Source organism: Talpa occidentalis, unplaced genomic scaffold (genome assembly GCF_014898055.3).
Source record: "Talpa occidentalis isolate TD23 unplaced genomic scaffold, MPIMG_talOcc4v2.1 talOcc4.14, whole genome shotgun sequence".
Lineage (NCBI taxonomy): Eukaryota > Metazoa > Chordata > Mammalia > Eulipotyphla > Talpidae > Talpa > Talpa occidentalis.
Genome location: NW_023601433.1, coordinates 69,588,173 through 69,610,825, shown reverse-complemented (window position 1 = coordinate 69,610,825; position 22,653 = coordinate 69,588,173). Strand labels below are relative to the sequence as shown.

At 38.7% G+C, this 22,653-nt stretch overlaps 1 protein-coding gene across 8 annotated transcripts in view; it reads left to right on the top strand.

The window, feature by feature from the left end:
• ARHGAP21 (Rho GTPase activating protein 21) overlaps positions 1-22,653 on the top strand; it is a 102,905-nt gene that overhangs the window by 25,790 nt on the left and 54,462 nt on the right. For all 8 annotated transcript variants that reach the window (XM_037510724.2, XM_037510720.2, XM_037510721.2 and 5 more), the window contains exons 3-4: positions 16,411-16,590; positions 19,036-19,060. In XM_037510724.2, coding sequence (XP_037366621.2) covers positions 16,411-16,590; positions 19,036-19,060 — 205 coding nt within the window. The remainder of the gene's footprint in view (positions 1-16,410; positions 16,591-19,035; positions 19,061-22,653) is intronic.

The following is a 22,653-nucleotide window of genomic DNA, read 5'->3' as shown; positions in this document are numbered from 1 at the left end:
TCAGCAAAGTGGTGCCCCAGAAACCAACTCTGATGAAGAGGGTGACTATGGGATTAGCAGAAACATTATCTGTACAGGGATACAACTAACATTGCCAAAATACGCAGATCATTAATTTTCCACAGATAATAGTTTGCAGGGGAAACTACAGGCATGAAAAATGAAGAATGGAGGCCTCCCAATTATTGTTAGGAGAAATCCAGCCAGACCACTTCATTGGCTGAAGGTTGTGTTGCGGGGAGAGGATGTCCTGAACGAACTCCACAAACTCAGGTTTTATGGACTCTACCCCACCCCAGACGAAAGAGATCCAAGGCACCAAGGACTACAGATCCCATGATGTCACCACCACCGAAGGAAGGGTTGCTGGGGCCTGAGGGTGGACTTAAGCAGCCAGGCTTGGTATATAACCAGACATGTGGGCCTTGGAGGTCGTTGGTTTTGCCAGCATTCAGTGTGCTCTTGGGATCCCAGCTCAGTGGAACTGGTAGGATGCATTTACCAATATCTCTCTCTCTTTCTCCTTGGGTTATTCTTCCCTTCATTCCCCTTTTTGTAAATAAACCCTTTCTTAACCTTTTTGTGTGTGTGCATGCAGTTGAGGCTTGTTATAAGTCCCTTTAAGCGTGTGGGTGAGGACCCACACTCAGGCCAACCCATTTCAGTTATAGAGCAGTTACAGTGGCCAGCTGCCCTCTCACCGTTGCAGCGTTGCAGCATGGCAAGGGAGGAAAGAGAGAGATATCCCTGTGCCCGTAACTAGCCTCGTAGCATTGGTATAGGACAGGGAGAAAGAGGGGCAGCCCAAACCCCGCAAACCTGCCTATTCTAAATGGGTTCTGCCATCCGCCGCATCAACACAAAACATAGGAGACTTTAATGGGAAGGAACTTTAATAAAACTAGGAAACAATACAGGTAAGGCAAAGAGTCTAGTTTCTAAATGAAGCACCCAAAGTTACCCGTCCCCTCGTGGGTAAAAGTCCATCCATATGGGATCGGCCCAGAGCAAGGCCCCAAAGCCTGCCACAAGTCTAAAGCATCTTCCAGTGGGGACCCACAGAAAAGGGTCAGAAACAACCAGACAAGCCCGGAAGGAAAAGAGCAAAATCAACATCAAGATAAAAGCTGCCATTGTCACCTCTTCACGGATCTCACCCACATCTGTGTCACCCAGGCCACGACCAAAAGACAAGCACAGTTTCTTCACGTGTCTCTAGGCTCCATGCGCCTCCTCCAGGTCTCCTGGCTCCATCCTGCTTCCTTCCTCAGTCTCTTCTGCAGCTTCTCCTCTTCCAGCTCAGCTCCACCCTCCCTTGGGTGGGGCAGGGAACCTCCCCCTTTCCTGGGGACCACCCTGTTACAATCCCCCCTTTTAATTTTTATTCCACCATAGCATCAAACACCTAACAGGCTGAGAAACATCACAAAGAGCTTTAGTTCAGTGGTCTGTGAGAGCTCTAAGTAACATAACGCACTGTGTCAGGCCCTTCCATAGAACTGCCTTTAATTCTTACAACAACCCTACAGAGAGATGATATTCACGTTCCCACTTGACAGGAAACAAATGAGAAGGGGTTAAGTCTCTTGCTTAGTCACACAGCTGAGAAGCTGCAGAGCAGGGTGGGTCCTGAGTCAAACTCCAGATGCATGCGCTCATCTCCCCCGCCATCCTGCTTCTTTACTGAAAAGTATCACAGTATTCAATTTATCTGCTTTTAAAACTCGCAATTCTGCCTATTAAAAATGTAGAGCAAATGATAAAAATTGTATTTGCGTATTTCTATTTGATGGCCAATTTAGGGTGTGGCGGAGAAAAGTAGGCTGAGAAAGGAATAATGGCAGGGAAAGGAGAATAAAGGGATAGGAATGATTGGAATGGTAGGTCCACAGTATTGAAGGAGAGATAAGAGGCTGAAGAGCAACTAAGAAGGGCAAGAAAACAAAGAGGAGGAATTGGTTTTGCAGTGACTATTGACTGAGTTTTAGGTGCCTTTTGTAATGTTAGTCAGTCAATCACTTTCTGAGCTCTTCCTTTGTTCTAATACTGAAAGCTTTCAAATTGCTGACATGCATATATGTATGGATGTAATAACTTGGTAACTTTGTTACTTAAGCAATGTAACTATAAACTGGGCCGATGTGAGTAGAGTTTAATGTTCAAATAAAGTTTTAAAAAGTGGCTTCATCGATGTCATTTAACACTATGCATAATAGCGTTTGAGCTGAAAAGAAGTTAAGTTTGAATGCTTGAACAGTTAGTTTAAATATCTGGTTCAAAATGAGGGTTCACCCCAACCCAGTTGCCTCTGTAATCTAGATGGCCCAGGGGCAGCCTCTCTCCTCAAGCTCCTATTTGGCCTTCTTATTCTACCTGGGGGCTCTGGTTGATGAGTGAAAATAAGGTTTGAATAAATAAGAAAGACAAATGGAAATCTCTGAAGAAACAGGCCTATTTCAAAAGGGCAGACTAGATGGCGTGTGTCTGAATGCAAAGGCAGGTTGACCTGGTTTGGCCTTCCTGGTGGTAGCTGGGCTTCAATGGCAGGAGGAAAGCGCTTACGTATACTAGCTTTTGAGTTTTACCTCCTCCCCAGCTATGGGGAAACCCTTTTGCTGGAGAAGTCAGATAGTCTGGTAGAAAGAAGGAGCCTTTGATAAGTGTAGAAGCACTTGCATGCTGTGATTGTGCTAGTTAATTGGCTGATTCTGAAAAATTCTGTTAATTCTCTGGATTTTCGAGTTCATATCTGTAAACTGATTAGATGATTTCCAGGACTTCTTTCTTCCCATTTTAACAAAAAGCTGATTCTTAGAAAAGCAGGACTGTATTTCATACACTACTGTATATTTGAGGACTGACATTTTAACGCCTATGTTGTACTGTTATAGGACAGGGAGAGAGAGGGGCAGCCCAAACCCCGCAAACCTGCCTGTTCTAAATGGGTTCTGCCATCCGCCGCATCAACACAAAACATATGACACTTTAATGGGAAGGAACTTTAATAAAACTAGGAAACAATACAGGTAAGGCAAAGAGTCTAGTTTCTAAATCAAGCACCCAAAGTTACCCGTCCCCTCGTGGGTAAAACTCCATCCATATGGGATCGGCCCAGAACAAGGCCCCAAAGCCTGCCACAAGTCTAAAGCATCTTCCAGTGGGGACCCACAGCAAAGGGTCAGAAACAACCAGACAAGCCCAGAAGGAAAAGAGCAAAATCAACATCAAGATAAAAGCTGCCATTGTCACCTCCCCTTGGGTCTCACCCACATCTGTGTCACCCAGTCCACGACCAAAAGACAAGCGCAGTTTCTTCACGTCTCTAGGCTCCATGCGCCTCCTCCAGGTCTCCTGGCTCCATCCTGCTTCCTTCCTCAGTTTCTTCTGCAGCTTCTCCTCTTCCGGCTCAGCTCCACCCTCCCTTGGGTGGGGCAGGGAACCTCCCCCTTTCCTGGGGACCACCCTGTTACAGTACCATGTTTATATATGACTGATGGGGGAGATTGCATATGTTAAATTCTACTACCTGTACTCTGCTGTTAGGTGAGTTAACAGCTTCCTACTAAGCCCAGATCGACAGTAGTAGCTTCTGCTACTCGTGCTGGCCTGTAGGGGACTGAGTGCACTATGCTTCTCAGACAAGCTGATACCATTTGTATCAGTACATTCTGAGTTGCCTTGGTAAAGGGAGTGTCATTAGCAGGGGATTTGCAGCCTGACATGTTAGATCCATTCTAGCAGGCCCAGTTCTGATCCTTTAAGCCCATCTGGACACTTGGCATCTACCATAGCAGTTCTGGTATCTGTGCTTCATGTCTTGTGGGGCAGCAAACATATCCCAGTGAGTTCCAGCCCCTCCCCGCCCTACCCTTGCCAAGGTGTTTAATCCTGTGTCAGGTCAGAGTGCTAGAGCTCAACCTTTACCCAGCTCTCTGCTCTACCTTTGATCTAACACCCTCCAAGCCACACCCAGCTGTACTCTCCTCCATACAATGTATGTGAGCCTGCAGCTCCTTTGGCATATAAGCTATTTCCTTTTTTTTGAGTCTTGTTTTTAAACTTGATTAGATGAGATCAGAGCAGCTTCAGTCTAGTGCTAATTTTGCCCCCTAGTGAGACAATGTCCTTCTAAAGGTTGATGTAGTACCCCGTGTCTTATGAGGTTTTTCCCTCTCTGACAGGCGAGAACAGATAGGTACTCTTTGTGGTCCCTTGTACGTCCTGTGGATTGACCCATCTAATTCTTACAGAGCTGTATCAGTACTCAGCTACAGGCCAGTGGGGAGGATCCCCTGTAGATGTCCAGGCCGCTCTCCCTGTGCCACTGTCTCCTCCCTCGTCCTCTTCCCTGTGCGTTCTAGTCAGCAGGGCCGTTTTCATTTGTTCAGGAATCACTCTTTGGTTGTCTCAGGACCAGTGTACGGAAACCATTGTTCCATATAGGTATTAAAGCATCCTGTTACCTGCTGAGGAGTAACAGATTACCCCCAACACATAGTGACTTCAGACAACATTTATTATCTCACAAATTCTGTGGGTCAGAGATCCAGGTGTGGCTCAGCTGGCGTCTTCGCTCTATCTTACAAGCCTGGCACTGGGCTCAGCAGAGCTGCAGTGTCCAGGGCCTTCCTGGGGAAGGGCTGTGTCTAGGCTCACTCATGGATGCATGGGATTCAGTTCCTCACAGGTGTTGAGCTAAGGACCTCAGTTCTTTGCTGTTTGCCAGTGGCCATTCTCAGAAGGGCCTCTTCTGAGGCCAGCTTGTTTCACAAGAAGCAGCAAGGGAGACAAGCCAGAGAGAGTTTGGGCAATACAGGGGTCAGTGTTTTGTAATCTAATCTTGGAAGGGACATCCCATCATGTTTGCTGAATTCCATTCATTAGGAGCAAATCACCAGGTCCAGCCCACACTCTAGGGGAGGGGAAAGATTTGAATGCCAGGGGGCAGGGATCACTGTTCTAGTTCTTCTTTTGTTTTTCAACAGTTGTTATTCCATTTCAGAATTGGGATATGTGTTTGAGGATCCCTCTAATTATCCAGGACCCGCTCCCCAGTTCAGTGATTTGCCGAGAGGACATATAATACTCAGTTTATCCCAACTGATTCATTACAGCAGAGGGATACAAAGCAAAATCAGCAGAAGGAAAAGACTTACAGGACAAAGCTCAGAGATAGTCATACACTAACTTTGAAGAGTCCTCTCCGAGGGAGTCACACAAGATGCCCAACTTTATTTAATAGATAATCCCAAGTAGCTTTTCAAAGTGGCTGTACGAACTTACACTCTCGTCAGCAATATTTGAGAGTTGTTGCTCTATATCCTTGGCAATAGTTGATTGCCAGTACAGTGTTTTTTTTAGCCTTTATTGAATGTGTGCAGTGATATCTTACAATTTCGATTTGCATTTGCTTGATGACTGATGAAATTGAGCATCATGGTTTACTCGCCATTTAGATTCCCTCCTTTTTTAAAAAAAGATTTATTTATTTATGCATACAAGAGCTGGGGTATAGGCCAGAGGTACAGGGGGTGAGAGGATTCACCAGAGACAGTAGGGAGCAAAACAGGCAGATTGATAGAAATACACTGCTGAGGGGAGCAGGAGGCGATTCAGGAGAGGTCTGCCGCACCATGTGCTTTACCTCCTTGCCAGGGGATCGAACTCATGCTGCAGTGGCTGCAGATAGCGTCATAGTGCTGAGACTTGACCTCTTGCACCACCGGGGAGGCCCTAGATTCCCTCTTTTATGAAAAGTCCATTCAGATCTTTTCGTCCATCATTCAACAGGTATAAGAATTTGGGTCACCTAATTTCTTTGAGTACATTGTTCAAAATCCACAACATAGAAATATTGTCATCTAATTTTCAGTTTCTTTGAGTTGTCTATATTTGAGTAAATAATTTAGTATCAATCAAGCAACTTTATTTTCCAGAAATTCATAAGAACATCTTGGTAATATTTTCTGTATTGAATATACTTGACTATAAAGATTTTTAAAGGGTCTCCCTGGTGGCGCAGCTGTTGAGCTCTGGGCCGCAAAGCTGCCCGCAGCATCTGTAGCGCCGGTTCGATCCCCGGCCGCCGGTGTGGGTCCCACATGGCACGCAGACCTCTCCTGCCGCGCCCACTGCTCCCCTCAGCAGTATATTTCATCAGTCTGCCTCTATAACTATTTGACCAAAAATTCAAATTATTTCAACAACAACAGTAATGACAGTGCCAATTTTATCATCGAAAATCTGGAAGGTGATTTGGGAGATGGTGCAGCCAGATAGTATTTAAAGAAATGGCCATTGGCATCCAATGCAATCATAAACACCTGTACTGTAAAAGCAAAGGAGTATAAAAAGTCCTTCTTTTGACTGTTTAGGCTGATCGGAATGATTAATGTCTCTTATTATGTAAATTTTTAGTAGAACTTATGGTATCCTGGATTTGTATTTTTTTGGTGAGCACTGTATGTGCTTTATAACACTTTAAGATCCTCTTTATATACTAGGCAGCTGGTATGTTTATGCTTATTTAAAAATTGTGACAGCTTGCACTTGTAAGTGATTTTAGAAGTTTCTAATTGTTATATCTTTGCTTCTCTGATGAATTGATGGATCATTTGATTTTTAGCCAACTAAAGCATTTTGCTATGTAAAAATTTGTCTATTAAAATGATCCATTTTATAATGTAGTTCACAGAAATATGTTACAGTGAAAGGCAATTATATTTATAGGACATAAATTATGGCATGATTAAAATAATTTATTGCTTTACAAAAAGCTTTGTCCTAGGGTTCCTTTAAATAGTAAGCTCTTTCAGTACCTCTAAACTATGTATAAAACACTTTGATATTTAATCATAACATTTCATGAACAAATTATTAACAAGGACATTCCGTGCACTTGGAATTTTTTACTCAGCTGGGGTTTTGAAATAAGACACAATTGAGTTCAGCCTAGATATAGTGATGCATTTGAAAGTGCATAAGTGGGGCTGTGCGTTACCTCATTAGAAACTGGACAGCGGCTGAGTTGCTCCATGTCCATGCCTTGTCTTCCCCAGGGACTGTGGTCCCGTTAGTTCATTTCTTGTCATTTATCTTTACTGGACCTGCATTGATGTCTTCACCTAAATGTAGAGTGCATCCTAATGCTCAGACTAATCAGAACATGAGACAGTTTTATCCTTGCTCCTTGGGGGACTTGTGGTCCCTCCTCTCTCAAATCTAGCATCTGTTTTCCCAGGTGGGAGGTGGTCACCTCTGGGTTCTTAACAAATTTTAAGACCCGGTTCCCAGTGATTTTGCTTTGGTTTCTACTGTGTTTTAAAGTATTCCTTATACTGCCATTTATAATTTTTTGTAAGAATCATATTCTGAACTCCAATGACAATGTTCTTTTGTAATTCAATCTTAAACTGGATACTATCTTTGTAGTCTTTTTGATGTTATTTATGTTACAGATCTTTCATACCAAAATGCTGCATGTAAAGATTTATAACCTCATTCTGAATGAGAAAACTATTAAAACAATCAGAACCATTTTTCATCTTTGCGTAATTGCAAAGATTTAAAAATAACTATCCAAGGTTGACTAGAATATGTGTATATCAGCCGTATGTGCTGTTAGTTGTTTGGGGACTTGGTTGCCTGTTTATAGGTGGCACTTTGAAATTTCATATTAAAACTAAAAACAAACAAAATAGCTAAGGCAGCAACTCCATTTTTAGGAATTTATGCTACATAACTACTCACAGTATTTCCCTAATGTTGGTGTAAAGAGTGGTTACAGCAATAGTATAATGATAATGGCAGTAGTTGATAAAAAAAAAAAACTTAATGAACAATACATATCAAAATGACAGAGAATGAGCAAATAAAATGATTTATTCATAAAAGAAGACCTTTGTAGCATTAAATTAAAATAAGCAGAATCGAAGGGCACTTTTCTGAAGTACATATGTATATATGAAAAAGTCCGGAAGGTATATGCATGAAATATGGACATCAGTTTTCTCTAGAGGGGGAATAGCCATAAGTTAAATTCTTTTCTCTTCGTTTACCTTTACCTCCAAATTTATCCTTAATGAACATATAAATCTAATAAATAAATATTTTTATTTATTTGATACTATCCATAAGTTACTGAAACCTGTTAGTGGTGTATACTGGAAAGTTCCAGGGTCAGGATACTGGAGACCTATGTCCTAGTCCAAGCCATGTAACTAGCTAAGAGATCTCAGCAAAGCTCTCTGGGCCAGTCTCTCTCAGTATTTGTAAAACAAATTAGTGGATCTAGAGACATGATTTTTAAACTCCTTAATAGACTGTTAGTTTCTGAGGAAGTAATAGAAGGAAGCAGATTGTGTCCAAAATTCCCCTGCCTCTCTCCCCAAATAGAGCAGCTCTACATGTTTGATATTTTGTATATTGAATTTCTGTTTTAAGCTATCTTTCAACAAAGATAAGGAAAGGGTAAAAGGGAAAGAAAGAGAATATCCTATTTTTAAGGTCCAGTAATTCTAAGTATGTTTAATCTATTCCCTTTAAGCTTCTACCTTCTTCCTATTCATTGTCACACACACAGCTGCTTGTAGGACATGCTCACATCATGTATCAGGATGCCCTTACTCTCCTGGGACCATCAGACTCTGATAGTGTACATTCATGAGAGTGAGTGAATACATGAATCATTCATGTCTGATAAGGGTGTCTTTACCCTAGTTGACATATAGAGAACTGTGTTTGTTGTAAAAAACCATTTCAGCACTTTTTATGAATTGTTTTTTCATTTGCTCCTGACCAATTGGAGTAATAATTTTTTTCTAGTCCACTCTATTTCAGTTTGGACCCTGTGAATGGTTTGTTTGCCAGTAATTTTGTCACCTTTGCGTCTCAGAGACTCAGTGTTCTATAAAATGGTGAATGACCACGTGGAATTATATTATCTCCAAATTTCCTAATAGGTATAAAATTCTGTTTAATCATTTAATGTTTGTTTTTTGTAGTTCAGGCTAATGAAATTGAATGAGCTATTTACCCTAGTTGCCAATGTAATATCATTGCTAATCCAAAATTTACTAGATTTGGAAATTTTGTGTGTACATTTAGTGAGCCTCTGATTATTTTAGATCTTTGGTGAAACCACATGATGTGTGTCTGATCTTTTGCACCTATATTTTTTCTAACCTCTCTACATGCTAGTGTCTCACATGTCTGCTCAGAGGGGACTGTTTCAGACAAACCGAAACTTAAAACTTGGCTCTTAATTTGGAGATTCCTCTCTGTCCAAAGGGTAGGAAGGTGATTATTTTTTAACCTAAAAACACAGTCTGTTCTTTCATTCAGAGTAAACTAGATTTTACTCATATCAGAAAATAAGTAACTTCTGAAAATAAGTCTATCATATTACCTGGTACTAGATCTTCTTTACAAGAAAATATGTATAAAAATAGACTTCTGTATATAGAATATTCATTCTTAAAATGAATAGAAATCATTAGCATTTTAAGCAAACTTTCTTTATCTAGTAAACTTAGTTAAGAGTAAGTCATATTTTCATAGGTATGTGTGAAAATTGGTTGAGTTCTTAAGCTTTGTTTTGGAGAAAAGATCTCTACAATTGGAGTTAATATGTTTTATGACTCAGGAAAAATGACTTCACTTTTCTGAGTCTCATTTTTTAAAAATGTAAATGCACCTCTCTCAAAGTTGCACTAGTAGTTACATACAGCATGTTAACATGGGGCGTGCTCAGTAAATGCTCCCTGGAATTTCATTCCACTGTTATCCTCATTTACCATTTTTAATTATGGCTAATAATCAAATATTTTTTGTACAGTGATGTATTTTGAAGTAGAAATATTGCCCCTATTTAAAGTATATTCCAGTTTTTTAGGAAACAGTCCTACAATGTGTACAAAATGCTTTATAAAAATTGTATTTGGTTTCTTTCTCTCTAAAACCCATGCCACAGCCATTTTTTTAAAACAAGACATGATACTTCAATATTTCCAAGGATAACATTCAAGTAGTATAAGTGAAACTTAGAGGGCAAAATACTGAGCAATGTCTGGGCTTGGTAACTGGGCAGGTGGTCTCCTGACCAGCTGTCGTCCATGAAGAATGGGGGGAGACAGGCTATGGTGGCGGCTGTCAGGCCATAGTCCACTGTGGGTTTCTGAACCACACATTGGAAACTTACTATATTAACAAATCATCTCTTGTCATTAGACTATAAAGACATATTTGGTACTAGGTAAATACCTTAAAGCAAATCTAAATACTATGTAAGCATGTATAAATACCTCAAAGAAACAGTGTCATTATTATGTTAATACTTAAAATGTCAGTGGCATAAAGGATGTTTTTACAATAAGATATTCTGAGCAACATTTTTTTTTGGTTATCTCAAAATACCTGGAAAAACCCTATTTCCATTCATAGGATAATGAATAAATAATATGCAGTATACTCACGATGAAGTTTTTTACACCAGTAAAAACTGGTGAAACACAGCAGACTGGCTATTCTTTATCCATACTCTTCCTCCTCTGATTAGCAAGCTGCTAGTCACATTCTCCAGCCTCCCTTACTTTAGGGGGTATTTTCAATACCACAATTAGGAAATAGTGTCAGAGGCTACTAAAGAAGAAAGAGTGCAGAAAATATGCCAGTTAGATTCAGTCATACTTGCTACTGGAGTCAGAGTAATAAAGAGAAATTCTTTCAGGTCATATGGAAGATTATACAAATGCTAGATAAAACATAAGAATTCTTATTCCAGGTATTGTTTTGAAAGTGATTTCTTTATTTTAGCAAACAAGCACGCACTTTCCCTTGTCATTATCAAGACATTTATTGTTAGTAAGGAGGCAACAATTAAATAAGTATAATCTAAACCCATCATAACTACTAATAAAACTACTCAGAATCTGCCCAGGAAATGAATGTGAATGAGTCATTGGGTATGAAGAGCAGAGCCTGCTGATTTTACCATCTTATCATTTTGTGAGATCGTTAACCAGGTTATCTATCATAAGTTATGATGGTAGTCAAAACTGAACTGTTTTTGAACCATTTCTAGAAACTTTACAACCTGTTTTCCTTTTATTTCAGTTCATATTTAAAAATATAAAAAAATAACAGCCTTCTATGAGGACAAAGTTGTAAAATCGAATTAAGAACTCACATCCTAGAAATGTTGGTCTCTGAAAAAAAAAAAGGAAATCAGAAAGAGAGAACAAAAACTAGTGTCTTTGTAAAAATAGAACCTCAGATAGGGAAGGAAGCCATGTGGGAAAATACCAGCTAACTCAAAACAATCCATAAATGTAACCATACAAAAATAGTAGAAAGGGCCCATAGAAGTAGTCAACCAATGAGATTATAAGTGAATGTAAATAATAAACTTAAATATTAAGAGTTATAATAAGCAGATAAGTCCCTTAGTGTTTCTTTGAAATATTTTGGACTAAAGTCATTTAGATTTTTTGGCTTTCAGTCATGAGAGGGTTAGAATTTCTTTGGTCATCAACTTTCATCTCTTCAATATTAAAATACCACTGAAAACCAGAATTCTTGGAAATTTACATCTAGATATTCAACACCAAAGTAGTTCCAATTATTATCAGTCTGGGTAGGCCAAAAAAAGAAACCCAAAAAATCCTCAGAAATAGAATGCATAAACAGAAGCAGCAAGTCAAGAGTTGCCAGGCATATAAAAAACCTTTATTGGGCCTCTCTGGTGGCGCAGGCGGTTGAGCCCAGCGCTGTGAGACCGTCCGCAGCCTCTGCAGTGCCGTTTTGATCCCCGCCAGCCTCAGAGCAACCCACATGGTGAGCAGACCTCTCCTGTCTTGCCCACTGCTCCCCTCAGCAGTGTATTTCGTCAGGCGGCCTGTTCTGTTCCCCGCTCTGTCTCTGGTGAATTCTTTAACCCTCCCGCGCATCTGTCCTATACCCCAGCTCTTGTATAAATAAAATAAATCTTTGAAAAAACAAATAAACAAAAAAAACCCTCCTTTAGTCAAGAATCTTTTAACTCACTTGGAATTTAAACAAACAAATCAACAAACCATCAAACAAACAAACGAAAAACCCTTTGATTATAAACAATAGATTTCCATTGTGCTGAAATATTTTGCTGAGAAATGCCATTGAAGAATCCTAATATGTGATGAATAATTTGCCTTGAGATTAATTCTCTGGCATTAGGACTACAAGAAAGTAGTTTAAAGATAACTAATGTCTAAAGTCATAGGCCTCCCTGGTGGCACAGGGGATTAAGTCTCAGCATTATTAAGCTATCCGCAGCATGAGTTCGATCCCCTGCCAGGGAGCTAACCCACATATAGGGCAGCAGACTTCTCTATCTCTGGTGGATCCTTTGCCTACACCCTAGCTCTTGTATGAATAAAATAAATCTTTAAAAAAAAAAGTCATATTATCCCTTTCTTCTCATGTCCTATAGAACAGAAAGAGCGAGCTATCTCTCATTTACTAGCTGTATATTCTTGACAGATTATTCAACCACTGTGAGCACTTTTCTCCATCAGACTTGTGATGTACTTAAGAACCTGGTAAAAAGTGTTATGCATATTCAAGACTTTTCCCCTTCAGATGAAACTATGTTTGTATACTTTTCTCCTGAGATCTGATGTGTTACTATGCTACATTTTTGAAATAAGCCTTCATGATGACCACTGTGTTTTTTTAAAATTACTTTAATAGTGCTTACTTCATGCAACATACTATTTTAAATACTTTATAAACTTTAACTTGTTTCATTGTTGTAGTAAACATGTGAAATAGGTACTATTATTGCCTCATAGTAAAGATGAGGAACCAAGGTGCAGATGTGTTAAGGAGCATGCCCAGAGCCTACAGATGGTAAGTCAAGGATCCGTGGTCACCTGGCTCCAGAGCCATGCTCTTGCCCCTGTGCATCCATCTCCCCGTGTAATAAAGAGAAAACTTCAAGCCAGATGACAGTCATAATTATGATCAACAAATCAATTATATAAAAAAAAGAAAACCCTAAGGGCACACATTAAAATCCTAGGTTGTGTTTTTTCAGCAAGTGACATCTTCAAAAGGCATTGCACCATCAGGAGGAAATCTGGCTCTAAAATAAGAAAGAAAACCTTGCTTTAAGCTCCAACACTACTAAATATTATCAGTGGTAAAGGTAAAAAATATGTATATTTTCAAAGAATCCATAGGAGTAGGGCTCATAATCTTATTTATATGGTGGAACCCATAATAGACTCTTTTAAGGTGCGCATAATAGAAATGCTCTTAGGCCTTACCACGAATGGTTTCCGCAGCATTACTAGACACTGTCACCATTCTTCTTTAAGTGCAAATAATTACCAAAGATAGTTTAGGGATCATATACTCAACTGTGGATACAGGCATTCTTTCATAACTCTTGTGTTTACTTTTTATGACAGTGCTGCGTGTTTCACCTCTGACTAACATTTAGACTCTGCTTTTTACCTGTGTGAGTTTTTTTTTTCTAATTCTCTTTATTGAAGTATAATTTATGTACTATAAAATTCACCCATGGAAAAGTGTAGTTTCAGTGATTTATAGTAATTGTGTACACTTGTGAAACTTCCATCTCAGTCTACTTTTAGAACTTTTCCATCTTCCCCAAAAGTTCCCTCCTGCCAGTTTGCATGCCCTTCTGTGTGGTTTTAAGATCATTAGTGTTTTTTTCCCTTGTACTTTTCACTCACTTTCCAATTACTTTAGGTTGTATATTTCATATTTATGGAGTTAGTTTTTATTTGTGGAGTTTCCTTTATTTTGGTTTCTCTTAACCTTGATTTGTTATTCACTCCTGTGACCTTGTTATGAAACCTTTTAAGAGAATCAAATGACAGTTCTTAGTCCACAGGAATTTAACTGTTATTATTCCCATCATTTCTTGGCATCTTGCATTCTGATGCTGTTGGTACATGAGTAGGTACTTGTATTGAAGAGATGAGCTGTGTGTAGATGTACATGTTAGGGGTCTCCCCAAGAAGAGAAACCCGTGCCTACAGTGTCACTCCTTCTGTGCCTGCAGTTTGCTCTTGTTAGAAGAACCAACAAAACACTCTAGGCAGAGTGAAGATGGCATCTGTGTATATTTCTTTTCATCTGTCTTTCTGTATAGAAAAAAGTGTGACCCTCTCTTCTTTCCCATAGGGAAATGTAGCAGCTTAGAAGAGTCTGTGTGTTTTGGAGGGGTAGACCAATTTTAGAACGAGAACTTGCCAACTTCTATGCAAAAAGCTGGACTTTTGACTGAGGTTTCATTGGATGTATTGATCACTTTGGGGAGACATAATGCTGAACCTTCTGAACCATGAACATAGTATATCTTTCTATTTATCTGGATAGTCTTTAAATTTTAGCAGTATTTTGGAGTTTCAGTTTATAGGTCTTACAGATTTTTGGTCAGATTTATCCTTAAGTATTTCATATTTTAAATGCTGTTTAAAGTATTTTTAAATTTCCAATTGCTTATTGATAGTATGTCAGTGCTGTTGATTTTTTGGTATCACTTGGTACTGTCACTCATATTCCATTGAACAGAACTCAGTCATACAGCAGTATAGCTAGGAAGTGTTGCTATCTGCCTGTCTTCTTAGAAAGAAAAAAAAATGAAGTTAATGACTGGTCTTCTAGTAACAACTTAAATATTGACTATATGATGAAGATGCTTAGGATTTAGTCATATGTTGAATTTATTTTCTTTGTAGTTTTCTTTCAGGAGGAGTTTGTTGTTTTAAAATGAAAGAACTTAAAACTATACGTGCTTGTGGGAATTATATAGTTAAGAGAGAACAGGTGATGCAAAAGAGGGAGGGAAGAATTGATGGAAGAGTAAGAGGGAATGGGTCCTCAGAGGAATGGACATGTCAACATTTAACAGGAGGAGGGACAGGAGAACTTGGGCACAGTTGCTGGTAGCAGGGTAGATGTGGCAGGTGACTGAGTTCTCATCTGTAAGGGCAGGACAGGACACAGTGCAGGTTTTCTGATCCCATGCAGACCGGGTAAAGGAGGAGTCAGAGTCCTTAGTGGGTTTTTGCAGGTCTTTTATTGGGGTTCACCAGGCATATGGCAGACAGGGGTGCTGGCTGGGAGGCTGGCAGGCCTCCCAGCCCCCAGCAAATCTTCACTCTATCTGAGCTCTCTGGAGTTCGTTCTGCTGCTTCTCGGCTTCTCTTTCGGCTTCTGCTTCGGCTTCTGCTGCTGCTGGCGTCCCCATGACGCCGCCCTTAAAAGCACAATCTTAGCTCAGCTGAATCCCATCTACCTATGCCCCACCCTATTCCAGGTGCCTGCCATCAGGCATGCATTCAGGACAAGGATCCATCATCTATCCTGATGGCGGAAGGGCAGAAAAGCCTGATATTTTCTTTACCCTACATCATCTTATTGCTTTTTAGTATAATAGAAAGCATGGTTAGTTCTTACTGCTTTCAGTGTAATGGAAAGCAGGGCCATCAGCTACAAGTGGAGGGTGGGGAAGGGATTGGAGAGAAAAATAATGCTAAAGGGTCCCTTGAGATTAGTGGTCATGAATTTAAAATGGTAACAGTTAACTTAGTTGGGGTTTTTTTCACCAGTTTTTGACCCAGAGTACCATTTTGGTGTATTCAGCTGAGGTTAGCTTTTGTCAGGAGGCTTTGAGGAAGGAAGGAAATCCAAAGGAGTGGATTGAAGCTGGCTGGAAAGGGAGGAGCCCTGGGGTAATGAGGGTCAGGAACATGTGGTAGGGTCAGCCCCAGATTGAAGAGTTTGTGGTTTGGGGTATAAGACAGAAGAAAGATTGGGATCCTTGATTCGAGGGTTGCAAATGGTTTTCAGTCCTGACCAGATGAAAGTAAAAACTAGAGGGGAGGAGATCAAAGAACTGGAAGGCCAGGATACTACAAGCATCATCTGTGCATACTGAATTTGTGTTCAGAACCTGAAGGCCTTCTGTAGTATTTTTAAATATCTTTTGTTACCATTAGACTATTTGATAACTGTTCTAGTGTTGCTTAGTAAGAGTTTTATACCTTTTCTTTTACAGTTTCTGTTTCAGCCTTTAGTGCTCTACAAAGTGTTTTTTTTTATTGCATTATCTTAAATTCCTCTATTGCTTTTAAAATTTAGCCATTTTACTTATCATTTCCAAGAGTTGTTTCTCACTTCCGTCTAGCTTCATATAGCTTCCCTTTCTTGAAAAAATGTTAATTTTTGATGATCTGCATGATCTGTTGTAATACATATAGTTCATGTATCAGAAGATGGCTCTTTTCTCTGGTAAGTTCGTATCTGAATTCAGAAATTGTATTTAGCCCATAAATTTTTTCTAAGTGAGGAAGTATATTGTGTTATCTAATTAACTTTTAAAATATCATTTCATTTCAGGTAGCAAAAAGTAAAGATGGAAAAGAACAAAGTGAAACTGTATCACCATCCGAGGATGAAACTTTTTCCTGGCCAGGTCCCAAAACGGTTATGTTGAAAAGAACATCGCAAGGCTTTGGTTTTACATTACGGCATTTTATTGTTTATCCTCCAGAATCTGCGATTCAATTTTCATTTAAGGTAAGAGAAATGATTAAAATAATCTGAAAAAAAGCACAAGATGATTTCCAGTTCCTTCTTGTCTTCCTCTAACCCTGTCTTGCACCTTCTTTCTGTCTTGAAGGAAGTTTTATATTAATACTTACATCGTTATTATATTCCTTTAGGTATTTTTCTTCCTTCTGTAGCAGAAACTTTAATGTTCTCTGTTATAAACTCCAAATCTATTTTATTAGGACTTCTAATTCCCAAATTCATTCTACTTTTTCTAATAATAGCTGTTTTCCTACTATCTATGAAGGTGGCAGGTTTTCTGGGAAGAATATGCAGAGGAAATCATTGGTTAAAATATTCTGACAGTGGAAGAAAATTGCTGAGATTCGAATAATACTTAACTTTCAGATATGTAATACGATGGCAAGTTGGAAACTAAAATACAACTTCTCAACGGAGTGAACTACATCCATATGCTTCATGTCTAGTAACACGGTCTCCTAGGAGGCAGTGGGGAGTCATTACTGTGAATGGCGGCTGACACACTGAGTGCTTGTTCTGGGTCCTTTACGCTAGTTTATGAGCATTACCTCACTTCATCATTAGTCCTATATAATAGCTGTGGAAACTTCACTGAGTCACATAATGAGTAAATAGTGTGCCGGGATCTGAGCTTGGCCGCACCAGTGCCCGATACTGAACTGTTATGAACAGTGTCTTGGAAATAATGATATTCACAGGAGCTGTGAGAACTGGGCCAAACATCTTCATGTCTTTTGGCCTCTAGATTTTCATTTTATTTGAGAGAATTCAATTAGAGGATTAGAAAGTCCTTTCTGACTCTAAATAGGAATCTAAGTTTGTCTTTTAAAACTTCTTCTGGAGATCACACTATTATATATTTTTTAGATGTATCTTTTCAGTAAAACGTCTTACTAGAGAAGTTTTTTTAAGGTATAGTAGTTTTTAAGAATTATGAATAATTGCTACCGTTGCAGTTAAATTCGACAAGTTTGAATTACTGAGCTGTCTGTAGCTACTGAACAGGATTCCCTAGGTGAAAGGGTATTGCTTATGTGTTAGGTCATGTATGAGAACACTTGACAGTTTAAAGAGCCTCTCACTTTAATTACATCACAAGACTGCAATTTCTTTGCTTTTCTTTTGTTTTGAAGAAGAGCTTTGGGTCATGATGAGCATATATGTAGTATATTTTTTATAAGCTAATTCTACCAAACACAGGTTAAAAAGGCATTATTATCACCATTAGAAAGTATTTTTAGGAATTTTTTTAGTGCAATGTAACTCTGATCAGTATAGTAGTTATAGTCCAAAGACCTGGGTTCAAGCCCCATTTCTGCCCCTTATTTGCTCTGTGATCTTGGGTAAGTCACCTGACAACACCTTCACAGGTTCTGTGTTTATTAAATGATATGATCCATGTGAAGCAGCACAGAAATTGGCATACAGTTATTGCTCAGTAAATTTTAGCTATTAATACTGTTATTTAACACAGATGTTCTTATAAATAGGTCTCAATCTTGTAAATTTTACTTGGAAAATACATGAAATTTTGTTCACTCCAAAGAAGTTACAAATTTCATGCTTTTTGGAAAATGTGCAATTGATACAAAAATGTCTTTATTATATCAGTGCAAACTTAGGAGCCTTGGAAATGAGTTTATAACTGAAAAAACACACATATGTATGTATGTATGTATGCATGTATGCATGCATATGTATATTTGGGCAGCCAAAATGAAGGTCAAAGTTATATAATAAATTATCAGTACTTCACTAAATGTGTTTTTCTTTCTAGAGTACATTATAGTTTTCATATGAGAACGCCTCAGCAAATGTATGTTTGTATGTATATTAGTTTTTCAAATTTGTGTGTTCATATTAACATATTATTTTTATATTTGTATAAGAGCTTTCCAAGTTGCTTTTCTAATTTCCTAGCTTGAGGTAAGAAACCTGGCAGTGAGACAGATTGGTAGTAATGAGTGCAAACAAAAAGATAAACAAGCCTCAAAATTCAAGAAGACAAATATATAGCAATTTGAAGGCAACATATAAAGACAGCTCTTGGTCCTATAATAGCCCTAAAGACACATTTTCTTAAACTATTGGTCAGTCAGTGGAGACTGAACTGGTCCTCTCTTCCAGATTCTTCGTTTATCTATCCAGCTACTCTCTTTTTACAACTCCACTTGGGTTCTCTATTAGATATATCACACACCATGTGTCAAAACTTAACTTCTGGCATCCTCCCCCTAAGTCGACGACTTCTACCACCTTCCCTTGTTTACTTTTGATGGCTCCTTCCTTCTGGCAAAAGGCACACTGTTAATAAGATTGTAATGCACACATTTTGGGGTGGACAGTTTGAATTGAAGTGAACCTTGCTGGATTTTACCTGACATAAATATGTACTCATAGGTGGATTTTTTTTTTTATTTTATTTTATAGGATGAAGAAAATGGCAATAGAGGAGGTATGTTATAAAAGATTCAATTTTTTCTCTAAATGTTTTTTACATTCTTGGCTTTGTGTTCTTTACGTAATGTTAAATGAGTGATATCGTTTTGAAGCCCAAATACTTAAATATGGTTAGATGTGAGAGTACTAGAAACTAAATATTTTTACTCTAGACTTCAGAGTTTTATGGATTCTATTATCTCATCATGATTTGACCATGTGATATTTTATTGTTAACTATATATTAGTATTAATGTGGGGAATGTTATGAACCAGCTGAGGGTTTTAGTCAATTACTAATCTTTTAAATGTGATTCTCTTAGGTAAGGATTTGTATATTTACTCATTTTATTGACTCAAATATTGAAAAGTCAAGTATTTTGGCTCTTCTAATAGTTAGTCATATTCTTGATATAAATATTATACTTAATGAATATAAAGGGAGACTCAGCTACAGGTAGGGTTATTTCTTAATAACCCCCATTTATTTTTGTCTTTATATAAACTTAATGGGTTAAAATTAACACAAAGGGCCTCCCCAGTAGCGCAGCGGTTGAGCGCTGGGTTGCAAAGCTGCCCGCAGCCTCTGCAGCGCAGGTTTGATCCCCGGCTGCTCCCCCGCCACTGGAGGAGGGTCCCGCATGGCGCGCAGACCTCTCCTGCCACCTGCTGCTCCCCTCAGCAGTGTACTTCAGTCCCTTTGCCTGCTCTGCTCCCCGCTCTGGCTCTGGTGAATTCTCTCACCCTCCTGTGCTTCTTACTGTACCCAGTGCTTGTATAAATAAATAAATAAATCTTTAAAAAAAAATTAACACAAAATAAAATGCACCCACTTTAAAAACATCTGTTTCTAGCTAATTTTAGGCTTTAAACATGTTGAAAAATAATGCCGTGTTCAACTTCACCTGATGTTAAAAACTCCTATAACTACGGCACAATTGCTAAAACTGAGAAGTACTGGTATAATTGCAGCATTGGTATAATACTGCAATTTAAACTGCAGGCCGCATTTGGATTTTACCAGTTTTTCTAGTGGCATCCTTCCCCTGGTCCAGGGTTCCACTTTGTATTCACATCAAAGTGAATAACATCTTCCCAGTCTGCCCTGGTCTGGGACGGTGTTTCAGTCTCCTTGTATTTCATGACCTTAAAGCTTTTTTTTTTTTTTTTTAATTAAATTTATTAATGTATTTTCTTACATCATTGTTAATTTTCTGGACAATATTTTATTTCTCCCTTCAGATGTAGTTCCCCCTATTTCTCCCACCACCACAGCACCCGTGGCCATTACCTTTTGCTCTTCCCTCCCCTGTTCTGACCCCTCTCCCTCCTTCTTCCCTGCTGGATCCCTCAGATCTATGCCATGACCTTAAAACTTTGAAGAACACTGGGCCAGTTATTTTGTAGACTCATCTTCAGGTTTGATTTGTCTGATGTTTTCTCATCATTAGTTTGAAGTTATGCATTCTTGGCAAGAATACCACATTTGAACCTATTTTAAGTAGAGGTAAAGTTTTATTTTGATAAATGTGTAACCACAACTCCAGTCAAGATATAATATCAAAAAGAACCTTTCTGTCCATCTGTAAGGGTCCTTTGTAACCCTGTGCCATCTCCAGCCTGCCAACTCTACTACCACTGCTTTGCTTTCTGTCACTATAAATTTTAATTTTGCCTCTCACAGAATTTCTTATAAGTGGAGCAATACAGCATAGATTCTTGTATCTTTCACTGGACATAATGTTTCTGAGATTTACAAGATTGTATGTATAGGCACTAATAGAGCTGCCTTTTTTTGATGAGTAGTTTTCCCTTGTATGAACATACCAGAGATTTTTTATCCACTTAACCTGTTGGTAAATTCCTTAATACCAATATCTAATTTGAGGTCTTGGAATGATTGTATTGAGGGTTAAAATGGGAGGAACATGGTTTCTTTCAGCATTATCAGAAGTAATCTGAGAGAGTGGGCCTCAGGGGACCCGTCATAGTTTCACTGTTGTGCAAGATGGACCACTCCCGTGTTGCCATCTGTCCTGCACCAGGGTTCTGGAGGGATTCCAGTTGTTGCAAGGATTAGAAATAGGTGTTAATGGGGAGAGGTAACACTTACAATGCCAGCCTCAGCAAGAGAAGAGAGGGTGTAGGTCGTCCCCTGTCTTCCCATCAGCCTACAGAGGGATGTGCTGATGTCTGGGCAACCTACAGGTAACAACACCATCAAGAACTCCATGACCTTCATCTTGTAGAAATATACTTCTGATAAATGTAGGCAGACATAATTATAAGCCATTGTGCTGGTGATTATGTATCTGATATAGGCCACTGAAATGAACAGATTTAGTTATATGTTTTGACTGAGTAGACTTATTTGTAAGTTAAAACTACAAGATCTAGATCCAACAGGATGAGATTTGGAGAGGTAAAAAAGTGACATTAAGGGATGTGAACGACTAGGGAATATTGTGCTTAAATACTTATATATTAATTTATACCTAATCTCTTTCAAAAGAGGATTTGTGTTCACATGCAGAAATGTATGTATTATGTAAGATAAAAAATAAGGTTTAAAGGTTCACGGCAAAATAAAAAGGATTAAACTGGCATTCAGATTCAGTACCCATAATCATGTGCTGTAGATCTTACATTGTTGTCAAAGATAGGCTATAAATTTGCTTTTGAACCCTTCCATTGGCCAAAGAGAAATGAAAATATTAGTTAAGGATTCACCTCATCCATAAAAATCACATCCTGTTTATACTGAAGTCTGAGGCAAATTTCTCCTATGGGCCGTCATAGTAGAAAATAAAGGGTAAAATAGATAATATCCTACTGCTATTACTTTTCTTATGACTATTTTTTAACAGATTGCACAATGCAAACTGATTTCAAAAACCCAGGTTCCAGCTCAGTGTAAAGGGCTTCTCCACCGGGGACAGTTTTGTCCTCAGGGACACATGGCAATGTCTGGTGGACATTTTGATTGTCATAGTTGAGGGTGATGCTGCTGGAATCTAGCAGGTAGAAGTCAGAGATGATGCTGAACACCCTACAATGCAAAGGATGTCCCTTGGAACAAAGGATTATCTGCCCAAAATGTTAATAGTGCCAATGTTAAGAAACCCTGGACTACGGTGATGGACACCAGAACAATGTGGTCCAACTGTACAGGTCCACGAAAGTCTGGCTTGTTCCATGACAATCCATTTTAGGGAATGGGTATTCAAAATTACATGTCCAGTGAGCTTTTCTATTATCCCTTATAATTGGATTTAACTTGAGTTACTGCAGTACTTTGAGATTAAATTATCTGGCCATTCCACTGGCATTGCATGTTGTTGATGGAAGAATGATTGTAAGTAAGATAGAAGTTATATTTTAAGAAGCTGGAAAGCTAATGTATCGATATTACCAATAATAGCTAGAATATAAAGGAGCCAAAAGCACGAAATCAACAAAGAAAGTAAATACTTAAAACATAATAAAAATTAACATCAGGAATCATAACAGATTGAAGGAAAAATAATCATAAGCAAAGTTAACAAAAATTAAAATCAGTAATTTAAAAGGTGAATTGAGGAATTAAAACAAGCACAAAATTAAAGCCTT